The 20,387-nt window shown below is 32.7% G+C and overlaps 1 protein-coding gene, 1 long non-coding RNA gene and 1 other non-coding gene across 4 annotated transcripts; 1 reads left to right on the top strand and 2 right to left on the bottom strand.

The window, feature by feature from the left end:
- Window positions 1-9,709: 9,709 nt before the first annotated feature.
- Window positions 9,710-9,780, bottom strand: TRNAG-CCC (transfer RNA glycine (anticodon CCC)). The gene has a single exon. It is a non-coding gene; the product is annotated as a tRNA-Gly (tRNA).
- A 5,084-nt stretch (window positions 9,781-14,864) lies between these two features.
- On the top strand, window positions 14,865-19,038 carry LOC144555608 (alanine--glyoxylate aminotransferase 2 homolog 3, mitochondrial-like). Its single transcript, XM_078304005.1, has 9 exons — window positions 14,865-15,298; window positions 17,021-17,251; window positions 17,356-17,526; window positions 17,611-17,754; window positions 17,848-18,027; window positions 18,135-18,360; window positions 18,460-18,573; window positions 18,674-18,760; window positions 18,851-19,038. Exons 1-9 carry the CDS (start codon window positions 15,104-15,106, stop codon window positions 18,892-18,894), a joined length of 1,392 nt encoding a protein of 463 aa, XP_078160131.1. The 5' UTR covers window positions 14,865-15,103; the 3' UTR covers window positions 18,895-19,038.
- LOC144555609 (uncharacterized) lies at window positions 16,827-17,754 on the bottom strand. 2 transcript variants are annotated; one of them, XR_013512075.1, is made up of 3 exons: window positions 17,647-17,754; window positions 17,078-17,245; window positions 16,827-16,915 (listed from the first exon to the last, which is right to left on the bottom strand). It is a non-coding gene; the product is annotated as an uncharacterized LOC144555609 (long non-coding RNA). The 2 variants fall into 2 exon arrangements; XR_013512076.1 differs by lacking the exon at window positions 17,647-17,754 and adding an exon at window positions 17,461-17,591.
- Window positions 19,039-20,387: the final 1,349 nt, after the last annotated feature.

Below are 20,387 nucleotides of genomic sequence, written 5' to 3'. Positions count from 1 at the left end.
GGGGGGCAGCTGCCTCTTCCGATCGATTTTGCCCCTCTGAAATTTTTTTTGCCCATCTGAATGTTTAATTTGTAAATCGGGTTAAATATAGAGTTAAAATTAAATAAATTTCTTAAATAATGATTGGTAATTGAATTATATGTTAGAGAATCAAAAATTATAAGTCAGAGAATTGAAAGTATAAGTTAAAACATTATTTTTTTTATCAAATACCTAATTAGTTAACGGGTTTAAATATGATTAACTATTTAAACAAAAAATTCTAGATCCGCCCCTACCACTGTTGGTGGTTGATCTGGTATGTCCTTGACGTAATAGGGAAGAATGACTCAAGTATGAAAATGAATCATCCTCTCGGAATAAACACCAAAAAGAAAAAAGAAAAAAATATCCAGTCCTAAAGATCTTGTTGTAGTAGGGTTAATCCCATTAAAGCAAACTTTATTATGCTCAAGCTAAATAGTCCAAAAACTGTCCCCTTAATAATTCAACTAGTAATCTGTCCTTAAAAGGAAGAACATAATAAAACATCCAAAGATTATTAATAGAATGACAGTTAGAAGAAAAACTATTAAAAGAAGCTATCCAGTCCCATAAGACTCTAATATAAGGGCATTCTATAAATAAGTATCTTGTACTCTCAGGTTGACCAAATTAAGAACAAACAATATGGGCTTATGTAGGCTCTTGCCACTCCCTTTTTGTCAAGTTAACCTTAGTTATAATCTTATTTTTTTATATAATCAAAGAAAAATCTTAATCTTAAGGAGCAATTTGGACTGCCAAATAGTGATATACTTCTTATTAGGAATCCCTCCATATTCCAGCCATTTGTAAAATGAGTGAACAATAAAGACCTATTTATTGGACAATCTCCATAAAAGTTTGTCCTCTAGAGAAATATGTGAAGTTTTGAAGGAATTGGCTTTGTGAGGCATGTCATTTTTGTAAATAGATCCCTATTAATTGTCTTGTGAAAACAATTTATAAAGAAGAGGCAGAAAAAATAGAGGCAATTGATATAAATCTATCTTGAATAATAGAAAAGAGGTTGGGTAGTGATTCTTAGTTCACCACACTATCTATTAAGCTAGAAGGTTGTACTAAAACCATTACCAACCTCTTTGTTAAGACCTAATTTAATTAATCCATGATATTTAAGGATTGATCTCTAAAAATGGGAGCACACAAATGCAATTCTACGATGGCAATTTACATAATTAGAATATTCTTTCATCTACCAGTAACATAATTATATATCCAAAAAACGTATCCACTATTGGCCAATAAAGCCCTATCCATTAATTTAAAATCAATAATCACCAACCCACCTTAATCTTTACCTTTGCAAATTGTGTCCTGAGAAACTAAAAAATATTTTCTTCTAGTGGAATTTTCACTGTGCCAAAAAATTTTATGTCTAATCTTATTCATATATTTATTAAGATTCATACGAAAAATTTTAAAATTTGTATTGATGAAATGTGCTTGAATTTTAATATAGATCAAATAGCTTTGATCGAGTATGAAACTGAATTTGATCCAATACTCATCGGATCGCCTCTATTCCATTGCCATAATGGTATTGTATGCAATTGGAAAGCAATAATAATAACTTAAGTGTTGCGTGGAGATATAGCCATGCCCTGTATGGATGCCTCCATGGGTGAACTTACGGGGTTGCCAAGTCTCTTTATTGTCCAAACGTGCCAGTTTAAAAACATACTAGAGTAATATAACTTTTTATTAAGTCATTATTCTTTATTCACCTTCTTGCCCTCCACTGCTAGTTGGCCAGCAACAAAGAAGAATGAGGCATCTAAAACTTTTTTTTTTTTAGAGTGGCAGTGGAGGAAGCCAGCACCAGTGTTATAAAATGCAGTTTCTATGCGGTATGCGGAAGGTCACTGCATACTGCATATACGGTATACGGCCACATATGCGGATTTTTATGCAGATTTATATATGCGGATTTTAAAATAAAAAAGATTTTAAAATAAAAAATTCATATATATTTGGAAGCATAATCTCACAACAAGAATAAAAATACACATGTTTGTAGAACTATTTTATATCCATTATTCTCTAATATAAAAGCAACATACAAATATAAGAATATACAATAACAAGATAATATGCGGTTCATATGCGGATCATATGAACTCATATGCGGTTCATATGCGGATCATATGCGGTATGCGGTCAAAAATTATGCGGCCGCATATGCGGAACCGCATATTAAACCGCATATTAATTTTCTATGCAGTTCGGAACAGCATACGCATATGCGGCCGCATAGACCGCATTTTGTTACACTGGCCAGCACGCATCACGCCCAACTCTGTTTAGGATTTTGATGTAACCAGTTTAGAAGTAGAGAGCGACGAATTTATTCGTGGAGCAAATATGACCACACCCCCTCTCTCTCCCTCAAAGTCGGATCAGTCCAAAAAAAATGAATTATTCGCGAATTGGCGAATCTATGACTGGTCAATGTCGATTTTCACCCGCCACATACGTGTTACACCACAGGAACAATAGAAGGAAACGAAAAAACATGGTCAAATCTGGCAGGGTAATTACCGAATCGAAGGGCTAAAAATCTACTCATGTCTCCAGCATTATAACGTGGCAGTTTACTATTCGGGAAGGGTGTGGCTACGGGTCCCTCCACGTGCATGAAAACGCTTCTATTTTCTGGTAGTTTGCTGAGACGCCTTCTAGAGCATGCCCATTTCAGCGTACGGATCAACTCGACCCGATACAGTACCTTATGTACCCGCCGCATGTTTTGCTGTACCATCTTTTGTACTGTATAATTGTTTCCTCATCCGGAGACGCTGGATTTGGAACGGCCGTTTTCTTGAAAATCTTGGCCATGGTGCCCTCAATTCCTTGGAAATAATAGAGTGAAAGACGCAGCTAGCGATCCTTGATCGGTATAGATATACTAGTAAATTTAGTTTGATTAATGTGTGCTAGCTTATTATTTATTGTTGTTTAAATAAAAGTAATTACCAAAGAACCTTATTTATTTAACTTTTTTGCCTTAATCACATTACAATAAAATTATTTCAAGAACATTAACTAAGCTTAATTATTCCAATATACTTAACTAGCATTGTTAACAACAAATAGTGTCACAGCCTCACAGGTAACAGGTTCAAAATGAAGGCCGAGGTGTACTCCGTACATTGCTTAGAGAATCAATTAGCATTCATGTGAAACGATAATCGGACAGCCTTATCAACAGTGGCGAGAGGAGCTGAGGAGGCGCTCTCAAGTTCTTGGCTGCATGTTAAAATTTGACAAACATCTTGTGACTTCCTCTGTTACTAACCTTCAATTTGTTCTCTTTAGCTCTTCGCTCGCTAGCATGCTTGTTATTGATCATATGTACTCTGTTGGCTCCATACGCCCTTTCATTTATACAGCTTGCATGCTATCTTTCAACCCGTGCACGACGTCTGTCGATACTCGCGTCATGTGCCGAAAGCAGATAGAATCAAGTGAACGGAAAATTGGCGTTGTGCTATATATGATCATTGTTATATATACTCTGTTATTAGTTATTGGCATTGTGCTTAATTAATTTCGAAATTTGATAAATTAAGTGGATATGATCAGCAATTATTTACCATGATCTAAACAAACAAAGAATATAGGAATGTGATTTAAAAACATATCCAAAGAGTAACGATTGGTTTCTATATATTGGCATACATGTATTTGTTTTCATCTTCTGGCGTTATTTATTTATAATTAGGATAAGAATCAGGAATTAAAAAGCAAGTGGTAAGGACAATAGAAAAGAAACATGCAAGTTGTGTTTGCAACTGACTATAAATTACAGCAACATTATTATCTTTGGCATGCACAGAGCTCTTGGATCCCCTTTCTGATCACACACAAGAGGTTATCATATGTATATTGACAAAGTTGGGTTTTATTTGTGGTATACCACCAAATATCACGTGATATGGAGAGCATTTTGGAAAGTACACTCACATGCAATTTGAAGGCAAAAGCGCCATGGCGTCATTTGGGAAATATCTCATTCAAGCATTGGACAATACAATATTTAGAGGTTAATATATGAGGTGGTGGTAGGGGTAAAACGGAAAGGATACGAAGCGGATAGTGATAAAATTATATTTATATTTGTTTTTATTTTTTAAACACGGATATAGATTGAATATTAGATGGATACATATACAAATTGGATCAGGTCGTATATTTATTAAAAAATACTAAAATGTATGATATTTATATAATTGTAATTGTGAATAACATTATTTTTTTTCATAATATATATTAAACTATATGAACTATATCCGTATATATCAATTATATTCAGATAAAAGATAATTAAAGCGGATCGTACGTATACATCAACTATATATGTATCTAGACGGATATATAGATACAGATAGCTACATCTATTTTTTTCAACTATGCATAACTACAAAAATGGAATAGCATTTATAAGAGTAAAAAGTGACTGAGTGTACTGACAAAAATATATCTTTTCTATTATACTAACAGTATTGGTCACAGATACTATCCATTTTTGTTGTACTTAGTTATTTTTTACCCTACGTAGAGCACGAGGAGACAAAAGAATTTGGTGAATTCGTATCATCTGAGATATCTCAAACTTTGTGTGACTTTATGGAAAATCCCAACCGTTTAAATACATTATGCACGAATCTCAAAGCACACATAATACTGACCCCTACATCACCCCCGAATAGGGACACGTCGGTCACGCAAAAGTTGATATATCTCAGAGGATACGCACTCGGATTTGGTTGGGTATTTGTCTACAGAGCATGCTGCATGCAGAGAGCACCCACATTATTTTGTGGCATCCTTTTATGTAGGCATACGTGTAAGATCAAATCTAATTTTTGCAAAGGAAATAGAAGAAACTCAAAAGTGGTTTTTTTTTTTTTTTTGAGGAATAAGGCACCAAGTGATTTTACTTTCATTTTAAGTTACTATAAGGTTCAAATTTCTTATATCTTGATTAATATTCAATGTTTTTATAGTGTTTATTTTTTGGAGAAATTAACACATGCACTACATTACCATAAAGAAATGCAAATTGCTTTAAGAGTTGATTGTTTGATATATAAACGAATTTTGCAAAATTACTCGCAAGAAATCTTATTATTATTAACTTGATGTTTGCCACTTTTTCTATGCTTAATGACATGCTAACGATTAGTTCTATTTTTTTATAAAATAATAAACTTTAAAATAATTTGGGTATTGAAAAATATTATACTTATAATACTTCTTACAATTTATGAAAACAATTAATTGATCCCTCTTGATAAAAAAAAAAAAAACTATTTCACATATCATGACATAAATGATTGGAAATGGAATGGGACAGTATCCGCGAGAGATTGATACTGTCGGTATACTCTCGCGGATGGTTCCGTCGCTAATAAAAAAAATCACATTTCTGTCAGTATACCCTCTTAGATATATAATCGCCTTTTACCCTCACGAATATTATCTCATTCTTTTAGTATAATTAGCTAGGCTCAAAACTCATTAATAAAGTGAAAGTTTTTCTAAAGTTTGTTCTAATTGTCAGTCCTAAGACATCTGAAAGTGTAATTAATAAGGAAAGGAATATATAGAAGGACCTTATCGGGGATAACAAAACCAGTCTACTAATTGATGAGACGACGACAGCTGTTCGCGCGCAACTAGCAACTATTTTCTTTGAAATAGCGGTAGGATCGGGATATATATATAATAGATCAAGCGAGTGCATATTGTACGCTTCTAACGATTTTATTTAACAATAGATAGACTGCAAATCACTTTTTAATTTAGAGAAATTTAGACATATGTCCATCATAACTTCATCAATTAAATATTTACCCATCAAAACTTTAAATTTAGTTATTTCCCATTCAAAATCATTCAATTTATTTATATCCCCATTTTATTATTTAATCAATTAAAAATATTAATTACTAGTGATTAAAAAATAAAATTACATTTTTACCCTTATCCCTTCCTTCTCTTTGCTAATTACCATTCTTCTTTCATTTTCATTTTCATTTCTTTGCTGACTGGTTCCTTAAAATCACTCTCTCTCTTGGTGCCCCGCTTGTTTGTCTACCTGACCTCTCTCTCCTTGAGCGCCTTCTCTTCTCAGTTCCTATCACATTTTTTTTTTTTGTCAATTTTTGGTTGGCTGATTTTAGAATTCTAAAGTTATGCTTCATAAGATGTCACAATGAAAAAAAAAGATGGCAGAGGAGGGTAAAAATTAATTTTGCTTGTTATATAAATTAAAAAGAAGGAAAAGGAGAAAATTTTCATCTCCTCTATTCTTCCATTCTCTTTCTGGTCCTCTCTCCTTACATTTTCTTCGTGGAGCATGGCTGAATGTCTCCTCTAGACTTTTCAAAATTATTAATTTACAAGCAAATTAAAGAAACATTATTTTTTCTTGTGGATCAATAATTATAAAAAGACATATTGCGTATAATTAGAATATCATGTATTAAAGCTCATTGGGGAAAAGACCAGTAAATGAATAATAAAAAACCCAAATGAATGAATCGATGCATAAATATATAATACAAAGTTTCCGTGAAAATATATAATATAAAGCATAACAAGAGATGATATAACTTCAAAAGGACTATCAAGTGATAAGATAATTGTCCCGCAGTTTAATTAGTATTTGGTCTGGAGGCACCTATCAGCCCTCTCCCTTATTGCTCTATCAATCTCCATTGCACCTCTCCAACCCTTGTGCTAAGAGATTGAATCTAAGCAGAAAAGAGAACAATTTAAGGATTTTTGAATCAGAACCCGAATCTGAAATCGCCGTCTAAATGTGTGTCAATTTGGATTGAGAAGGAACTGAGAAGAGAGAGGGCTTAAGGAGAGAGAGGTCAGGTGGACAAGCAAGCGGAGTAACAAGACAGATTGATTTTAAGCAACTAGTCAGTAGAGAAATAGAATGAAAATGGAAGAAAATTGGTAATTAGCAAAGAGAAGGAAGGGATTAGGGTAAAAATGTAATTTTATCTTTTAATCACTAGAAATTAATGTTTTTAATTGATTAAATCACAAAATGGGGATATAAATAATTTGAATGATTTTGAATGGGAAAATAACTAAATTTAAAGTTTTGATGGATAAATATCTAATTGATGAAGTTATGATGGACATATATCCTTAGAAAGAAATTAAAAAGTCTCAAGACATCAACATTGCCTTTTTTTTTTTTTCGTTCAGACTTCAGACATACAAAAATAGCTAACAAATGATACTGTTGAGGTTATCATCTCCACCACTGTAATAAAGGCATCTTTATAACCTCATTTCTGGGTTGTTAGTATATTCTAATAACTGAGTCTATATGCTAGCTAGTCTCAATTTTTGAAGCCGATCGAGTAGTTATATGTTCTTGTACCCATCTCATACCGTCTTTGGACATGTTGCAACATAAAATCATTTTGGTCATCTTATATTCACATATATATATACCAAGGCCAAGAAAATAAAAATATTTTAATTAACTTAGATGTTAGAGCCATGGGGCGCCTAACGTACTAATTAATTTTGCAGACTAATAAATAAGTAATCAAAAACATTGCTTTATATTTCTGTTACCATTTTTCAGACAATTTTTATTTGTTCTCGAGTAAAAGCTGTTACAGTTGCCATGGGCCTCGGAGGTTCATATATAGGTTCAATAAATTAAAGAATAATTATAACAAACTCCCACTTCCATCCCTCCATTTTTCCCGCACTCTCTCTCTTCCTTTACTGCCATATATTCCCCCACTAATTTTCCTAAAAGTTTCCTTTTACCCCCCACTAATTATAAGAACCCCCCACTCTCATCCCCGCATTAATTATGCATTCCTCTAATAACAATTCCCGCGTTAATTATTGCTTTAAAAACAATCTGCGCATTAATTATACTGTTATCTAATAGCAATCACTGTTAATAAATGCTTATCTGTTAATTGATGTTCAAAAAAGTATTTATCATTATTTCTGAGAAGTATTTACCCTTGTAACATAGAGTATTTATCCATGTAACATAGAGTATTTATCATTATGTCTGAAAGTATTTATCATTGATGTTTTACTATAAGTTGCAATTATGTCTGAGAAGTATTTATCCATGTAACATAAAGTATTTATCATTATGCATGAGAGTATTTATCATTGATGTTTTACTGAAAGTTGTAAGTATGCCTGAGAAATATTTATCCATGTAACATAAAGTATTTATCCATATAATGTCAAGTATTTACCCATGTAACATAAAATATTTATCATTATGTCTCAGAGTATTTATCATTGGGTGAGAGGATTGTTTATTTAATGATCTCCAGTTGTGCGGGGACGATTCAAAAAAAAAAAGAAATTTTGTGCGGGAACAATTAATGGATTGATTTATTCTTTCATAAATAGAGATCATTACATAGGGTTTAATACCTGATAAATTCAAATTAAATACTTTGATGCTTCAAGTTAAATACTAACAGTTTTTTAAACGCTCATTAATGATTGAGCGGTCCCCCCATGTTTAATGGTTCCCAGTTGTGCGGGGACGATTCAAAAAAAAAGGAAATTTTGTGCGGGGACAATTAATGGATTGATTTATTCTTTCATAAATAGAGATCATTGCATAGGATTTAATACCTGACAAATTCAAGGTAAATACTTTAATGCTTCAAGTTAAATACCCGCAGTTTTTTAAACGCTTATTAATGATTGAGCGGTCCCCTCATGTTTTTTTTTGGCAGTATCTGCGGGAATAAATGCGGGGATAAACCTGCGGGGATTGTTATCACTGTCCTAAATTAAAAGAGCCATGCAAATTTTTCTAGGATTATATGCAGATTGCAGAAGAAATTAACAATGGGCAATGCAACAAAAAGCAACCTACCTAATTAGTTATTTAGGGTACGCAGTTGACTAGGCAGTTTTTAATTATGCAGTGCACCGATAGAGTCAAAAATAGTCATGCACGATTCTTTCTCTGTATGAATTACAAACAGCTTTGTCATATTTTGTACCCTCATTTAGTGGTTGTAAATGACGGTATGCGCTCCTCGGACAGATAAGGTATTGTTAAGTGATTAATCGGAAATAATCAGTTATAATTGAAAATAATTGATCAATTAGTCGGAAAAAATTGTAACAGTTTGGTCGTGGCCAATGACTAATCGGCCGATTAATTGGTCCAAATGGTCGTTTTTTAAAACACTGGTTGTACTATGTTAGTATATTTATTATTGTACCAGATAATGATGATTGCGCTTAGAATAGACCCCCACATTAATTGCTCCCGAATCGAGCTTAATGTTGACAAGTCATTTTCATAAGGCACGATGAATTTAAATATCCAGTTTATTAATCATATAATTTGGACATCGCATTGTTGATTACTTGTTTAATTTGTTGTGCGGCAATTTAATGCACTATATGCAAAATAAGGGAACTCGGGTCTTGAATATAATAAAATATATAACGTAAGAAATCCACCAACCAAAAAGGCCTATAAATGAATTAGACCATTTTATCCATAAATAAATATGGAGGGTTAGAAGGCCTAGCGGATTTAAAGTCTTTCAGCCCATGCATTCTTAATTGGGTTTGGTTTCTAGATTACTCCTTGTGGAAAAGAGTTTGCTTATTAAAAGAAAAGAATTGCGCATCCAGGGAATCGAACCCTGGTCAGTACCGTGGGAGGGTACTATGATACCACTACACCAGATGCGCTTCTTTGATTAAAGTAAAAAACTATTAAATATAAAATGTTTACCATTAACCTCTACATCCAATAATGTACTCACTAAAAGTATCAATATCTAGAAAAGCCTTAAATTAAACTCCATATCTTTAAATTACCACTCAATTTTGGTTTATCTTTGTAATAACCTTTTTTATCCCAGTCAGATTACTTCATCACAAATGCGTTGATTAAGCAACTAGAATGAATATTTATAACAATTTTCTTCAAAAGCTAGGCTCCTTGTGTCGAACATAAAATAATTTTCTTCTGTGTACGCTCAATGGATTGTTTTAAAAAAATAAAATAAATCAAAAAATAAATTTATAAGTATATATATTATCGAACATATAAAGGTATATGAGGAGAGACTCACAACGACTGTAGGTTACAATATCTTACAATAATTTGATTTTGTGACTTTCAAAATCCAATCTGTTCAACATTATCTTCATATTAAAACGTGCTTCAAGATCAAATTTAACATTTTTTTTTACTATTTATTAAGTATTTTATAAAACTATTATTTTTAGACAATTCTGAACCACTGGAAAATAACAATTTTGTAAAATACTTAAAATATAGTAAAAAAAAATTTAGAAAAATATAAAATTTGATATCCAAGCACATTTTAATATAGAGATCATGTTGAACGGTTTGGATCGACTGTTTGGACTTTGAAAATTACAAAATCAAATTGTTGAAATATGTTGTAAGTGAATCCCTCCTCTAGATATACAGTGTAACAATTAAATTTCTTATAACTTAAGTATTGTCTAATGATGCATTAAATTTCATTATTGTTTTATTATTAAATTTTCAACTCAGTTATATATGATAAAACATGCTTTAATTCTCCACCATATTTTATAGACAACATGATGATAATATAAATTATACCTGTAATGTTAGATTTAAAATTTTACTTGTTTATTAATCTTCCCCTATATACATTTACTTGTTGATTTTTGGTCACGAAAAGCAACCTCAATCATATATACCTAACCAACATATCATCTCGTCAGGTGAATGTCGCCATGTTAAATTAATACGCAATATTCTTACAAAAAGGGGGAAAAAAAGGTAACAAGATACCCTTCAAAAAGAAACAATTGAGCAATTGTTTAGTGTAAATCTCTGTCATCTAGATAAGGTTGCAAAAAGGATACATCATGATTGAACTCATCCCTAATTAGCATTATTGTTAAGAATAATTGAGTAATAGAAGGGTACGGTAGAAATGTAAAATAGGAAAATAAGAGTAAAATTAGGAGAATTAAAAGAACTTACCGTATGTACCAACGGTACAATAGGAAACAGGATATATAAAAGGATCAACTTTCTCTCATGTAAAAAATACAATAGCAAGAAATTCAAAAATGTTTTACCTCCTCAGATCTACATCTCATTACAAAAATCAACATGGTATCAGAGCACTAAATTCTGTGATCACAAAAATCATTACGTACCAGTGAATATTCACAACACAGAAAAATCCCATAAACAGCAAAATCAGCAAAGAGCAAATGACTCAAGAGGGGCAACACGAGGCTACCAACAATGCCTCCAAGCTACAAATACTTTGCACAATGGCAGAAATTATCTTACATGGACAAAGACTGCAGTGAGAGCGCTCAGCGGTCGAGAGATGCGAGAATACATCACAGGAGAAAACAAAGAGCCAGAACCCGCAAACCCAAATTTGTTGACCGAACTAGAAAAAAAAAAGTAATGAGAAAATGGAGAACTCAAAATGATAAAATTATAACTTGGCTCACGAATTCTATAGAGCCATCAATTACAGAGCTATTTCTCATTCCCGACACAGCCTTCGAGCTATGACAAGCCGTGAAAGCCATGTACAATCAAGAAAAATAATTACTCTCGCATTTATCAACTCAAACTAGAAATTCAACAAGAAAAACAAGGCGAGAGAAAGAATATAGAGTACCTTGGTGCTCTTCAAAAGAGAAAAGACGAGCTCCGGTCGTACCAAACGCAAACCACTGACTTGGCCATAATCAGAAAACAATAAGAAGAAGATGATATCTTCGAGTACCTTGCGGAATTAAACCCGAGCTATGAGGCCGTACGAGCTCAGATCATGAATACAATCCCTCTTCCTTCCTATTCTCAAATCAAAAACATGATTCAACAAGAGGAGAGTAAAAGAGAGGCCATGGGTGGTCCACAAGCCATTATTGACGAAGGACACGAGACCCACAGCTTCACCGCTACCAAAAAAAAAAAAAAATCCAATTTTCACAATTTCAACCAAAACCCTAGTTCTCAAAATTACTCAAATCAGGGAGAAATTGAGGGATGGACGAACTGTAAAAGAGGCATACAAGAGAGAAGTACTGGTTTCTCCATCCCCATCTAAGACCAAAAACTTGGAAGGGAAAAAATGGCAGAGAAAGGGCTAATTGGAACGAAGGGAAGAAGGCAAAGAGAGCTAGAAACTCGCATGGGGGGGGGGGGGGGGGGGGGGGGGGGGTCTGATTCGCGTGAGGGCTTCATCACACAGATCGAACCACCTGTTTCAACTTTGGGTCTAATCGAATCAGGTCTAAGTGGGACTGGGACTGGGGCTGGGTCTAACCAACGGTTTTATTTTGAATTTTAAGATTTAAATTTTGAGTTATTAAAGTTTTTAAAAATGGAGGCATGATGGATGCACAAAATATGGAGGCATTTGAACCCTCCTCTAGCGTTTTTGGTTTAGAAAAATATATTTTATATTTTTACTAATTGTCAACATTATCCAAGGTCTCATAGAGCAATAAGTAACACAAAATTTATTAAAGAACTAGAATATTCATATTGAACAACATAAAGTCCAAATTACTATTCAAAATATCACTAATAATATCATAAACTATCTACTTTTTTTCATTCAAATAACCTAAGCATCATGACATAAACTATATTTTTTTCTATTAAAAAAATATAGGCTCTATATTTTTCTATTTAAAAGCAAAATCAATCTGGATCTTGAAAAAATTTATTCTTAAAAATAAATTTTTAGTTTTGGTCTTTATATAAAAGCTTATGTAGCATAGCGTGCACTATAATGCGTAGCGTGTAGCACAGATAGCGGACTGTTATTACTGCTATAGCGGTCATAGCTAAAATAGCGGACTTTTATTCCATATTATAACGTTTAAGGTCCAAAATACTATAGCGCCGCTATTTAAAACACTGATCTGCTTAGATCTGCATCTCATTACAAAAATCAACAATTATTTTCCTAATTGGATTGCATTATTACAATTTAATTTATCTTCTTGTCCGGCATTCGGTTCACAATTGAAGAGATATCCAACAAACAATTTTGTTTGGCAATTCAGATTCGCTAAGACCGATCCGAACCCAATGCAATGAATGTACCATATTGTTCAACAATACCTTCACAAAAATAAAGGTCAACAATACAAATCGATGTTAAGTACACTCAAATGCACCCCCTCTTATAGCATCTACAAAAACTAACTGTTAAGCACTAAATAGGAATTAAATTAATTTAAAGTTCTAAATCGCTATACGCATGCAATTAATTTTTTTTTTTTTTTTGTGACGTTAACAATTATTATTATAGAAAAGAGAACGAGAGCCAATAAAAACAATTAATAAATGATTTCTTAGACAAAATCTTTCTAAATTAAAAATTACGTTACATCTTAAAATTTAAATAGGAAGTGTCAAGCAAACTTTACAAATAAAAAAGCAATTCCAATACAGATGCTCTAAAGAAACATGTATAGGCCGACATGTCAGCATCTCGCCACACAGAGTGGTTGCTCACATTCGCCACTGAGTATTTGTACTCAGTTATTGGGTTCTGATGGAGCTATGGGGTCTAGGCTTGATTAGGGATATATTTAGTTAATACCAATCTATCTAGATGTTTTGGCTTAACTTAACTTTAGGTAAGCAGTCGCAATGTTATCTATTGCGTCTATATTCATTAAAAAGAGCTGTCTGCATTCATTTTCTTCTCTTTTTTAATATCAAATAAAGTTTAACACCATCTCGCAGAGTGATAATTAACTAAGAAAGGTAATTGTCCAGGTTCATTGAATCTATCTTCCCTCTAACATATCAATTAAGTGGAGCAAATGATTTAATTACTTCAACAGAAAAGTATACTCTAATATCAATTGCAATGATGCATGTCAGATGTTTTAGGTCAAATTTTGATGACCCAATTGACGCAGGTCCGTGTCGTTACAAAATTTTCAACAATTTAATGAGTTTATTTTTGTCTGCTTTAATAGCGAGCACCAATAATTGCACTTGAATTTCAATATTTATTGCTGCTTGTGTAGTTGTGTAATATGGTGTATTGCATGAGGGTTCAAATGCTTTTATTTTCTGTGCTTCTATCATACCTCCATTTTTTTTAAATTTTAATAATTCAAAATTTAAAATTTAAAAGTCAAAATAAAACCGTTGGATATGATCTACATTATTTTATCTATGCACGTGTAAAAACTTATGACATTTTAATTTTATTTGGGTTGTCATCAAGAGCTTGTAAAAAACGTACTAATGTGGATAATTTCTAGACGTTAATTTTTGAACTTATTGATTCACATAAAAACAAAATTGAAATGTCATAATTTTTATGAGCACATAGAGAAAATAACATATATCACATCTAACGGTTTTATTTTAACTTTAAGTTTTAAATTTTGAGTTATTAAAGTTTTAAAAGATAAAAGCGTGGTGGAGACACAAAAATGGAGACATTTGTACCCTCCTCATTGCATATATAAAACCTCCATCAGAGTTTTGAGCTAACCAAGTTCTCTTAAAAATAAAATTATGTTCTTTACGAAAGACTACTATAGGAGGGACATCATTAGAACAAAATATATATAATCTTAAAGACTTGAGATTACTTATAGGAGGGACATTATTAGAACAAAATAATATACATAATTAGGATAACATAATCTTTGAAGAATTGCGTTAATTATTAAAACTTTTCAGGGATGCGTCCAAAAATAACATTTCTTTGTGTGTATAATCGAAAAATAGTTACATAAAAATAAGAATGCCAATGTGGTTCACATTTTCAAACTTGGCCACAAATTAGCAAACTCAATTCTTATATAAGCCCACCCGCCATTCCATCCTCTCTCCTCGGACACAACCCGAGAGAAAAACGGTTACTGAATTTACCCCAAATAAATTCAATAGTAGCGTCGCTTGAAGGCATCTTTTCAAAATCTAATATCAAACAAAGCAGCACAAGAATTTCATTTCTCTTATTATCTCGCAGTTTAATTTTTCCATCATCGTGCAACAATGAAGAGGATTTTGGGGAGGAGGCTATCTCAATTGGCCACGTCGTTCTCCAATGGGAGCTGTGTTAAACCTCTTCTGAAAATGCCCTCGTTCGACTACACGCCGCTTCCGTATGACGGCCCCACTGCCGGAGAAATATTGAAAAAGCGCTCGGAGTTCCTTAGCCCCTCCTTCTTCCATTTCTACAAGAAACCGGTAACTGTAGCGCCTTTTTTTTATATTTACTATATATGATTACCATATTTTGAAATTATTGTAACTATAAAGATATTTTTAGTGCCTTCTACTATTTTGAACTAGTATTGATTTGTATATATAGCGCCTTCTCATGGCATGGAGATGGTATAACTTGTTGAAATACATGCAATAAGCATTTCTTTTATGTAAGTATAATTTTTTTTTTTTTTTTGAGAATTGTCCGTAGACTCCACACACTCATACATTTTCCTGCCTTTAACATAGATCGAACCCACATCTCCCTTGAGAGAGTGAGGTGTCTTACCAATTGCTCTAGGCAGTGGTGACATATGTAATTAAGTATAGTTGCATCTCAAAAGTTCATGTACATCGGATTATTTATGTGTTCATTCCTACGAGTTCAAAATGCAAATGCTTGGCGACCCATTCAAAATGAAGAATGTCATTATTTTGGCTTTTTATAAAAGCTCGTTGATTTATTTTTGGTCCTGGAGACGTTTAATTGTTTTGGTTAGAACTTAGAAGCAGGTTTTTCCAAAAAAAAAAATTGATGCTTCTGTTACAGAAGCAGGTTTTCCCAAAAAATAATAATAACAGTAAATAATTAATTTGTACATGTAAAAATTCAAATACAAAAATTACTATGTGCACACAAAAAATCGCCTTATAGATATAAAAAAGAAGAAACTATAAGAGAGTTACTTAAAGGATATATTTTTAGTTCGGATTTTAGCATCTAGAAGACTAAGAAAAGGATTATTGTCGAAAGTCATGTTATTAATTTGTAAGACAAGATGAAAATACGCGTGCTATATTTATTTTTCAAAAAGTTATATATTTCTTGACTACATGCAATCTAATTTCGATTGCCCATGATTATTAATTGTCTGGCTGACAATATATACACTCTCAATATAACTTAATCTATACAATGCACTAATTCTTAATTATGCTGTGAAATATGGATGGAAGGGAGAATGATTTTTATAATATGGACATCTATTCTACATATGCAATTTTTACCTGAGGAACGATTTTAAATTAACTGTATTTGTCATTACTAATATTAAATCGCTCATTTGGAAATTTTTATTTAAGGATATTGATTATATAATTATTAACTTTTATGGTTCGAAATAGTATGTGAAAATTTGGTATACATTGGTCTTGTGTTGTTTTCTTAATTAGAGGACTCACCTATTATAGATAATATCGGCCGATTTGTAGTTCGAAATGGTGTATTAAAATGTTGTGCTTATTAGTTAATGATGAGTTGTAATTGCACATCAATAATACTCTCAAATGTTAATTCCAAAAGCCCACAGGCAGTTTAGAAAAAAAAAATGTTTATTCCAAGTAGAAGCATTTTAATCATGTCCATATCAAGGAAACAAGTCAGGTTAGGTGAAGACAACCACTTATCAAATGCATAAGTTTTGTTTTTTCAAATTTGTTGAAGGAGATTTATGGATTTAAAATTGATATGTTTCCCAAACAATTAATGACCTATTCTCTTGAATTGTGCACTTTAGTATAAGAGTGTAAACTTATTAATCTTGTTGGAACTATTATTGAAACTAATACTAATCTGAGTTGATGAACTTTTGTTGTTTCCTAAAGTTGAAAGAAAAAGTTTTTTTTAGTATAATCTTCTTAGAAATATTAAAGTCAAATCTGAAGTCATATACTCATAAAAATTGGAAAATTCTTTTTCTGCAGTTGAACATAGTAGAAGGAAAAATGCAATATTTATTTGACGAAGAGGGGCGTCGTTACCTAGATGCATTTGCTGGTATAGCTACTGTCTGTTGCGGTCATTGCCACCCAGAAATTACTGAAGCCATCATTTCACAAACCAAGAAACTCCAACATTCTACAGTTCTCTATCTAAACCATGCCATCGCCGATTTTGCTGAGGCCTTGGCTTCTAAACTCCCTGGCGATCTAAAGGTAAAAATATATACAAACACCACAAAATAAGAGAGCTCAGATTTGATATAGTATTATTTCTAATTTGTACGTTTGTTTGTTTGTTGATATATTATTGTATAAAGGTTGTTTTCTTCACAAATTCTGGAACAGAAGCTAATGAATTGGCTATCATGATTGCTCGGCTATATACGGGTTGCCATGATATTATATCGATTAGGAATGCATACCACGGAAATGCTTCCGGTACAATGGGTTCAACTGCCCAAAAGAACTGGAAGTTTAACGTCATTCAGGTATCTCCTAATTTCTAGTGCATTAAACAAATTTCAAATGTGTTTACTTGTACAATTTATAATAAATATTTTATTGATACGTAGAGTGGAGTGCACCATGCACAAAACCCTGATCCATACAGAGGAGTTTTCGGTTCGGAAGGGGAGAAATATGCCAGAGACGTGCAAGAAATTATTGAATTTGGCACATCTGGCCAGGTTGCTGCTTTCATTGCAGAAGCCATACAGGCAAGTAATCTTCCACCACTTGAAGGAATTAAGATTGAGTAATTATATTAAACTTTATTATATGTGATATTAATCAGATTGCTTTTATATCAGGGGGTAGGAGGAATTGTGGAATTGGCACCTGGTTACCTACCTGCTGTATACAAAACTATAAAAGAGGCCGGTGGATTGTTCATAGCTGATGAAGTTCAATCCGGATTTGCCAGATCTGGTAGTCATTTTTGGGGATTTCAGGCCCATGGTGTAACACCTGATATTGTTACAATGGCAAAGGTAATTAATTTTTGCAAAATATATCCACTGATTATGAATCAACTACTGTATGGTTGGTTTAAAGATTTCTTAATCTACTTAAGTTTTGACAACACTGATTTTAATAGGGTATTGGAAATGGGATACCACTTGGTGCAGTTGTGACTACTCCTGAAATTGCCAGGGTGTTAACCCGACGAAATTATTTCAACACATTTGGAGGTAATCCGGTTTGCACAGCAGGTGGACTTGCAGTTCTTAGAGTGCTTGAAAAAGAGAGGTTGCAACAGAATGCATTTGTTGTTGGATCTTATCTGAAAGATGGTCTCAAATTGCTTCAAGAGAAGCATGACAGTAAGCTCAGATTGCTTTTGCTTGTTTGCTATTGAATTAATTCCTCTAGTTAGATAATTAAATAATATAATAATGAACTCATGAATGTTGTGTATGTAGTAATTGGTGATGTAAGAGGAAGAGGTTTTATGCTTGGAGTAGAACTAGTTACGGATCGTCAACTTAAAACTCCGGCAAATGCAGAGATCTTAAATGTGATGGAATTATTGAAAGGTAATCTAACTATTTATTGTCACATTTTTTTGGGGTTTGACTGTTACTATCAATTACTAGAAAGTTAACACTTTTAACTTTGTTTATTTTACTCGGACAGATATGGGTGTTTTGGTTGGAAAAGGCGGTTTTTATGGGAATGTTTTCAGAATAACTCCACCTCTTTGTTTCTCTAAAGAGGATGCAGGTATAGATTTAGTTCCTCTGTTGCATTTCTTTTTGAATTTGCTTCTATTATTTGTCCCAAAAAATTGACATTAATTCATTGTTTTTGTAGATTATTTTCTTGAGGTGATGGATATTGCTTTATCGAAGCTCTAAACGCCCTTGCCTTTCAAAAGGAAAGGAGATTAGTAGCTACATTAATATCTCAATCAGTGTATGAATATTAGTGTAACAGTTATGTATTTAGCTTATTAATTTAAGAAAATGCCTGATAATAAGCATGAACTATGCCTCTATTTCCTTCTCACTTTTTATTTCTATTACCTTGCAAATATACCTCTCTGTACATTTTTATCTTGCTTGAATGAAATATGGTAGACTTTTGCCAACTACTACATACAAAAAATAGAACTATGCCTTTATAATTGCAGATTTAATTGCTTATTTTGAAAATGGCTAAACCCACATTTTCCAAATCACTTGCCTGAAGAAGCTTCTTCCATTAAAACTCCACCATAATCCTTAAAAAAAAAAATTCCATGAGGCCTTTCATTCAGACAAGATAGGCTGTGCATGGTGGAGAAGATGGACACATGATTAACCAAAGTAACTAGACAGAGAGACTTTCACTTGACAAGTTAACCACGTGCCCTGCTTCTCCACCTTGCACAATCTACATCTTAATTAAGAAAGGTATTGTATAGATAGGAAAAACATTGTGTTACCTTATATTTAAGAGCACGACACCAAATGACAAGGAAAAGTGGTTTATTAAGTGCCTTAGAACGGGGAAAGCTGTTTGGTTTATTATTTGTGGGATTAGGTTGGAACATTTACCTCAAATTGGGGCTGCTGCATTTGTGTTTTTTTTTTTTTGTGTGTTTTGGTTCTAAATCTGCAAACAGCAAGCAAAGCCTGTAACATTAAACGCAAACCAGATTTGTTCTCTACCATTAAATTATTAAATCAAAACCTGTAATGTTTATACTCGTGATAAGCCACGTCAAAAATTATTAAATCAAACATTAAAATTGCATATTTGTTCTCTACCATTAAGAAAAACACATATCATGGTTAATGCATTTTAAGAGTCGATTGATTGTATATTAAATACTAATAGAAGAACATATTTACAATTCATTTCGTCCTTTCCGATGAGTTGTATTATTTGTCATATATATCAAATACAGTTGTTATCAGTATAACATATTTAAGAGTCGATTGATTGTATATTAAGTACTAATAAAAGAACATATTTACAATTCGTTTCGTCCTTTCCTATGAGTTGTATTACTTGTCATAGTATTATCCGTGCTGTTAAAAGAAAAGCTTTTCTTGGGTCCAATCCGTCCCATTTAAATGAGACAACCTGAGATCGGATTAATGAAGCTATTCATCTACTTAAAGCCTTCTAGAGGGACATTAGTCCAGCCTAGTCAATCTCAAGTCAAGGCTTCCACTGGTGAATCGGATTTGGGTTCACATATGGGCCTCGCATTGTGGTTATTTTTCAATCCATTACCATCACCTTTATCGAGTTTTGATAAATTAGAAGTTTTATTTCGGGCCTGCTTATTGATGACATTTAGATAATTTTTCTGAAACTGCATTTGGTACCTGTATTTTACGGTATTTTCGAACTGTAATTT

Source organism: Carex rostrata, chromosome 6 (assembly GCF_964058835.1).
Source record: "Carex rostrata chromosome 6, lpCarRost1.2, whole genome shotgun sequence".
NCBI lineage: Eukaryota > Viridiplantae > Streptophyta > Magnoliopsida > Poales > Cyperaceae > Carex > Carex rostrata.
This window is presented reverse-complemented; position numbering and strand designations above follow the sequence as displayed.